The 6,699-nt window shown below is 57.2% G+C and overlaps 4 protein-coding genes across 4 annotated transcripts; 3 read left to right on the forward strand and 1 right to left on the reverse strand.

The window, feature by feature from the left end:
• The first annotated feature begins 304 nt into the window (after positions 1-304).
• On the forward strand, positions 305-2,135 carry H310_14451 (hypothetical protein). The gene is made up of 3 exons (XM_008882311.1): positions 305-1,357; positions 1,419-1,599; positions 1,647-2,135. Exons 1-3 carry the CDS (start codon positions 344-346, stop codon positions 1,916-1,918), a joined length of 1,467 nt encoding a protein of 488 aa, XP_008880533.1. The 5' UTR covers positions 305-343; the 3' UTR covers positions 1,919-2,135.
• Positions 2,136-2,389: 254 nt separating this feature from the next.
• Positions 2,390-3,797, forward strand: H310_14452 (hypothetical protein). The gene is made up of 2 exons (XM_008882312.1): positions 2,390-3,299; positions 3,352-3,797. Exons 1-2 carry the CDS (start codon positions 2,414-2,416, stop codon positions 3,732-3,734), a joined length of 1,269 nt encoding a protein of 422 aa, XP_008880534.1. The 5' UTR covers positions 2,390-2,413; the 3' UTR covers positions 3,735-3,797.
• A 377-nt stretch (positions 3,798-4,174) lies between these two features.
• Positions 4,175-4,715, reverse strand: H310_14453 (hypothetical protein; the record flags this gene model as incomplete). The annotated part of the gene is made up of 3 exons (XM_008882313.1): positions 4,175-4,272; positions 4,333-4,486; positions 4,629-4,715. The coding sequence occupies 3 exons, from the start codon at positions 4,713-4,715 to the stop codon at positions 4,175-4,177; spliced, it is 339 nt and encodes a 112-aa protein (XP_008880535.1).
• A 1,538-nt stretch (positions 4,716-6,253) lies between these two features.
• Positions 6,254-6,474, forward strand: H310_14454 (hypothetical protein; the record flags this gene model as incomplete). The annotated part of the gene is made up of 1 exon (XM_008882314.1): positions 6,254-6,474. A coding segment is annotated over one exon (219 nt), but the record flags the coding sequence as incomplete, so codon positions are not given.
• Between the last annotated feature and the right edge of the window lie 225 nt (positions 6,475-6,699).

The raw sequence follows: 6,699 nt of genomic DNA on the forward strand, positions 1-6,699 counted from the left end.
TGTACCTCGTCGTGTGCTCATATGTCGGGGCAAGTGAACGCATCGCAACGAGATCGCTGTTTGGGTTGGCAGAGACGATCGCAGGTACTGTGCGAGTGCCGTACGATCAAATGCATGCCAACGTGCCGTTGTGGCCCTACCAGTGTGCGACGTCGCGCTGGACGATTCAATTGCTTACGACTGGCAATCCACGAACGACAGGAGCATTCGTTCGGCGCTCTACAACGAGCCACGTGATCGGCAAATCCACGCAGACCCGATGGGAGATTTACACGACGACGACGACGCTATATTTAGACGCAACGGTTTCGACACAACGGCCCACTTCGCTCCCGACGGCAAGATGCTCGTGGACACCAAGTTTCTCGTGCGGGGCCTCGGGTTCTTCAACGATGCGTACGATCTCTTTGTCATGAACGTAGTCAACGTTGTCCTCGAAGAAGAGTTTGGAAAGGACGTGTACACGCCCGCGATGAAGGGATCCGTGTCGGCCGCGGCGCTGATCGGAGCCGTCGTCGGCCAAATCATTTTCGGCTACCTCGCCGACCTGCTCGGGCGCCGCGTCAACATGATCATCACGTGTGCGATTTTGATCCTTGGTGGCGTCATGTGCGCGTGTGCGTCGGGGGGGTCCCCGACAGGCACGCTCTGGGTCCTCATCGTCGCGCGCGGCATTCTTGGCGTCGGTATCGGCGGCGAGTACCCGCTGGCCGCATCGTCGTCCGCCGAGGACGCGTCGTCTGTCGTCGAGCGAAATCGACGAGTCGCACTGACGTTTTCGCTGCAGGGCGTCGGCAGCTTGACGGCAGCCATCATGGGCAACCTGTACGTGTCGGCATTTGCCCCTGGGCCGCGTGGATCAGCATCCAAAGACGACCTCGACTTTATCTGGCGCAGTTTGCTCGGGATTGGAATCATTCCTGCCGCGTTTGTCTTTTACTTTCGGTATCGAGCCGACGAGACCATGTCGTTCCAGCAGGTCCAGCAGCTCCAAACCAAGTCGTCGAGCAACACGCCGGTCGCGACCACGATTCCTCTGCGATTTGTGCTGCACGTGTATGGACGATGGGTCCTCGGGACGGCCGGGACCTGGTTCCTCTTTGACATTGTGTTTTACGCGCAGAACCTGTTTTCCGCGTCGATTCTGGCCGTCGTCGGCATCTCGGAACCATCGCTCACCGACGTGACGACTCAAAACATGTTGGTCGCGTGCGTCGCTCTCCCTGGATATTATGTCGCGGTCTTCTTTATCAACCGCCTCGGCCGCCGCAAGATGCAGCTGCAGGGCTTCGTCTTCATGACGATCCTCTTTCTCGTCCTGTCGGGAGTGTGGAAGGACCTCAAGCGCGATACGACGGTATGGACGACGCCTGTTCTCCTCGTGAGTGTGACGCTCACGGACCGATCTTGTTCGGTAGTCGTTCGTGCTGCTGTACGGGCTCGCTCTCTTCTTTTCAAATTTTGGCCCGAACACGTCGACGTTTGTCTTGCCGACCGAAATGTTTCCCACGGCCATTCGGGCCCGATGCCACGGATTCTCGGCCGCCATGGGCAAGTTAGGGGCTGCGATTGGGTCGTATGGCTTTGCGTCGACGTCAGGTACCGCCCACCGTCGCACACACGTCTAAACATGGTGTGTTGTGCAGGCGAAGACAAGTTGGGCGCGACATTTGGCGCGTTTGCGTTCTTCTGCATCCTGTCGATCCCCCTCACGTGGTTTTGCACGTTTGACAACCCGAATCCGCTCAGCGACGGCGACGCAGAGTTTGACCGCCGCCTCCGCATCTTCCGCGGCACGGCCCTCCAAGATGAAGACTTTAACGACATCGATGATATCGACCAAGAACTGGGCGATGAAGAAGTCGACGTCGACATCGGGACGTCGCCCATTCATGTGGGGCAGCCCCAGTCTGTGTAATGCTCCTCATTTTGGCCGACCGCTGGCGGCCACCATGAAGTGGGCCAACAAAGAATTCTCCAAGTAACCTAGTACGGCCCGCACGCAGTAGATCTAGCGACAGTAGACTCCACGTCGCTTCGCTTGTCGCCCGTTCAATGGGGTCGCACGATGCGTCAGCACCCCATGCACCACATGCCTTTAATTGTTTGAATCACTCGATTGCACTCGATCGACAACAGCATTTTTCCCTTTTGAGGACAAAGCGAGCTTGCGTGTCTACACTTGAGAAGCGGTTCGTCTCGAGGGGAATGGGCACGGAGCCAAGCATGGACGTCTAGAACATGGAGGGCTCCGTACGGTGGTCCAGCGACGCAGCTCACGGAAGCTCGGCCGTTCTGCACCTGCCATTGTGGAAGAAGTGACAATGGGGATGGGTGTACCCCGCAGTACGATTGAATCAAGGCATGGCCGAGAGTGGCTAAACTTAGACTGGGTGGTCCGACATTCCATGACATGCGGCGGGGGACCGTCAGGGTCGAGTACTGCCCGATCCTGGACCAAGTGGTCGTCCTGGAAGGAGAGCCGACATCGCCACGCCTGTGCCGGCAGCGCTGTGCCCAACACCAAGACCGTCGCAGCCTGAAGTCGCGTACCAGTCTACCACCTTCGCCGCCAGTGCTGCAAAGAATCTGTATTCCGTTTGTGTCGACGGCCGCCAAGGCCCCGCTGCACCCCATCACTCTGTCGTCCAGGTCACCGCGGCAACAGCAGAGTCGACCCCTTACATCGATCATCGACACCCGAGCGCGTCCTGTCCCGACCTGCCGCTCACCACGTATCATCCGACCGCCCCTTCCCGAGTCGCCATCCCCTTCCCGAGCCCCCCACATGTCAGACCAGCCCTCCCGCGAAGACGAGTCGGAGACAAAGAATCACAATAAGGAGCTTCTGTGGCTGCATCATCGGTGGTTCATCAAGCACGGAAAGCCCAGCAACATGAAGGACGAGCGAGCTAGGATGGTGCTCATGCGGCGGTGGTTCGAGTTCCTCGACACGGATGGGTCTGGCGAGATCGGGCTCAACGAGCTCGAAGATCCCCTTGTATCGGTGGGGCTGGCCAAGTGCCGACTCGATGTGCGCCAACTCATTCAAACTGTGGACGACAGCGACAACGGCGAAGTCAACTTTGACGAGTTTCTCAGCATGATGCGCGGAAAGAAGAAAGTCGCGGCCAAGACACGGCCGCCGTTGAGCGCCCCGAAGCCGAAAGCTGCTGCGTCGGGAGCGCCGTCCCCTGGCTCGGACGATTCGTGCCAACCAAGCCACACTGCTGCACAAAGCCCAACCCACGGTGGCGCAGAAGACGAAGAAGCGAATTCTGTCGTCCGACTGTTTGCAGGTACAGCCATGGTATGCATGCACGATGCTGGCGTGAGCTATGCCGTGGCTAGACCTCCAGCAAGGCAAGCTAGGCGACATGACGCTGCCGTTTCCGATCCTAATCACAGCATATCGGCGGCGTATGCTCTTGAATGCACACATGGCCCCGCTCGACTGCGATCGGAGCCAAGGCCACTCAGTTCTAACAGCGCTCGAGGTGACACGGCGGGAGGCTGCGATTCAGGAAGAGGAGGATGCAATCATGCGAGAGAAGCAGCGCCAGCGACGAACGTCCATCTCCCATCTAGTCGGGGATGTTCTTCGCCGAGAAGACGTCGTCAAGCCAACGAATGTAGGGTTGAAGGCAGCTGTGTTGGACGAGGTCACAGATACCAACGTCAGGGCGCCAGGAGCGCCAAGACAGCGACTTCGATTGCCCGACTTGTTCGACTGAAGTCGAGCAGAAAATTCTCTACCTGGATGACTGTGAAATGAACTTGTCCTGGCCACATCGTCGCTGAGTCTGCCTACCGTTTGGATTGACTGGGGTCACGAATGCTTCGGCGAGTCTCGACATGCTGGTCACTTCATGCCGCTGGTTTATAACGCCATCCGTGGACGACGTGCTCACTTTGGCGCTCCCGACCCAGTGCGAAATTCTTGGAACCCCACTCAACCAATGCCGTGAACACGAGATGAATGGACGAAAAGAAGGGCGCCGTTGAACCTGCGCCGGTCGAATAGGCTGCACCGGGGGAGACTTCGTCGCCCACGACACTTTGCATGGCTACACACACGTGTCAGGGAGTGTTCATCGTGACATAAAGTAAGAAGTACCGAAGCCCTGGGCGATTTCGCACACCATCCGCATGCCATGGACGAGCTTGGACGCGCCTAGTGTTCGTCGGTGGCCTGAAGAATCACTGGCTCGACTTGCACAGGGATGTCGACGTCGCTTAACTTGACCACGGCGCGGATTCTCGCTTTCGGGGCTGTGCACACCCACACATTTGCACACAACGCTTCGTACCTCGTTCCAGACTGGTTCGTACCCAAGAGGGCGGTCGTGATGACGACTCGGCTTTGGGGCACCTCCTCCAACCTCCACTGAGGCTCCGTGTCCTTAGGGAAGAACGTGAGTTGGAGCTGTGGGGCCGTGTTTCCAGGAGGCACGACAAGCACCCCGGCCGCCACCCCAGACGTCGTCTGCCGCCCCGACCTCTGCGATACGAATTCCTTTCACGCCGACCTACGCATTTTCAGTACGTTCTCCACATGCTGAGCAAGATCTGTGACGAACGTAAGGTTGCTGGAGAGCGGCTGGCGAGCTAGAAATTCATTGTAATACAGGACGGTCCTGCAGGTTGTTGCCAACGCAAGGGGGATCCGCCACCGCCGGAATGTTCAAGTCCGATAACACGCTCTTGGCCACCATGCTTGTGGCCAGTACATGCCCTCATTCAACCTATACCTAACGCAGCATGGAGCTTGGGGCGCCGGCGGCGACGACAATCGCTTTGGCAGCGTGCGCGACGGACGAGCTTTCAGGCGTGGTTGTAACATCAAAGTGGCGTAATCACCCAGTGAGACGGTTATAATGGATCTACGCAATCTAGTTCGCGTGTAGTTGAACATCATGCGGTGCATGGAAAGCATTTTGTGCTGACCGTGCGTGTTTGCGAAAGGTTGCAGTACATTGCATGATAGTCGGACCTGCCCGAGTGGCTCCAGCCGTAAGCCAGTCGGCATAAATGTAGCACAAGATGTGTCGTTGGTATCTGCTTGTCGCATTGTCGCAGGATGCAGCTATCTAGTCAATGTCTTGAATCGCTTGCCCTGCAGTCAATACTTTTGATTGGCCGTTCGCCAACCGATGGTTCCGGATACGAAGGAATTTCGCCAATTACAGACATGTTCCTGGAATTATCCGGATATAGTTTTCGTTCGTTCGTACGACAGAATCGGCTCGACAACGCGCCTTTCACTGCAGGCGCTCAACAAGCTTGCAGTTTCACGCTGCGCACACACCACAGCTCCATGACCCCCTGAACGAACTTGACAAACACTTGTGGACGTAAGGCTCCTACGCCAGAGTCGTGCAGGTGATGGTTGACGACAGACGAAAATCTCCTGTCGGTTGACCCGCGATGGCACCAACCTCGTCAAAATGGTGATTGACCATTGGTGGGTTGCAATGCACGCACAACCCATTCATTTTCATGCTGTCCTCGAGAAATGCACCTCCAAAACCGCCGAGATGGAGTTACGCGGCCAATGTCCTAAATTGTGGTCGACAAAAATTCTGCCCAAAGAGTTGCCATAGAGCCTCTATCGCTGCCCAGAGCGGTTGGGCTCGGGGGCAAGCCATCAAGGCGCGTTAAGATGTTTCGACTTCGAGGCAGCCATCGAAGGGGTATTGCATGAAGTTCGGATGGGCTACAGTTCTACAAGTGGTGGAAACTGTAGCCCACTGGTAGAACACAGTATTGGGCGCGGTTCCAAAGGTCGGCTTGTAGCGGCGTTGTGGCTGCAACAGTGCGGCGAAATTGCATCAGGTACATGAGCACTGCCTCCATGATGCCATGAGTGCGGAGCATGGAGTGCTTGCAGATCGGTTGGGGTGGGTTAACGCACGCCCATGGAATGATCTGTGGTGTCCATTCACGAAGTTCAGTGGCAATCTCCTTGTAGATGGCATTGTAAGGGAGACGCCAAGGAACGGCGGGTTGAATAGGGTGACACAACTCGCGTCCAACTGTTCTGCGCTGCAGAGCAGTTGGGTCGCCCGATCGTTTGACCCACTGCAAACCACGGTAGCTGTCTAGTACCGTGGTGCTAGTAGCACTGTGGATCGCGTGGTTTCACGCGGCGTTCGAAGAAGATCCTCAAGATCTGGACGTCTTGAGGAAGCGGCTGACGGCCGCTATCCGATTCGACTTGAAGATTTTGGACGCCGAGTCCAGGGTCGGTCGTATGCTAGACGACCTTATGCGCGTGTTGGAGCACGACCACCAAGAATGGGTGCTCCACCAAGAAGGCAAGGTCGTCGTCGAGGTGATGGCGCGTGCCATCCGACCAGAAACATTGAAGAGTGCTGTGCAGAAGCAGTTACAGCTTCAGCGAAACAAGGGCTTGAAAAGCGATGTATTTCGCTTTGTGAACTGGCTTCGGCAGTTTTCGGCCGGTTTCCAGCTGTACGTCGGTCTAGAAGAAGCGTCTGTTGCTGCGCCGACGTCGAAGACCGACGGTGAAAGGACCAGTCGCGGTAGAAGAAGCGAAGGCGGCGGGCGCAGTGAAGGCCGCAACGACGGCGGCGCGAAGAGCCGCAATGACGGCGGCGGGAAGAGCTTGCCAAAATCACCGCCGTCGGACAAGCCCGAAGCCTCCGGCGTCAAAGGCGAAGCAGCGCCAAAGAAGCG

Source organism: Aphanomyces invadans (assembly GCF_000520115.1).
Source record: "Aphanomyces invadans strain NJM9701 unplaced genomic scaffold supercont1.70, whole genome shotgun sequence".
NCBI classification, from domain to species: domain Eukaryota; phylum Oomycota; class Saprolegniomycetes; order Saprolegniales; family Verrucalvaceae; genus Aphanomyces; species Aphanomyces invadans.

What these genes read in the sequence shown, in the direction of transcription:
- H310_14452 (XM_008882312.1), top strand. Translation starts at nt 2,414, where the DNA reads ATGCGGCGGGGGACCGTCAGGGTCGAGTACTGCCCGATCCTGGACCAA. An exon ending in TGTCGTCCGACTGTTTGCAG is followed by an intron (nt 3,300 to 3,351) that starts GTACAGCCATGG and finishes TGCCGTGGCTAG; the next exon opens with ACCTCCAGCAAGGCAAGCTA.
- H310_14451 (XM_008882311.1), top strand. Translation starts at nt 344, where the DNA reads ATGCTCGTGGACACCAAGTTTCTCGTGCGGGGCCTCGGGTTCTTCAAC. An exon ending in ACCTCAAGCGCGATACGACG is followed by an intron (nt 1,358 to 1,418) that starts GTATGGACGACG and finishes CTTGTTCGGTAG; the next exon opens with TCGTTCGTGCTGCTGTACGG. An exon ending in TGGCTTTGCGTCGACGTCAG is followed by an intron (nt 1,600 to 1,646) that starts GTACCGCCCACC and finishes TGTGTTGTGCAG; the next exon opens with GCGAAGACAAGTTGGGCGCG.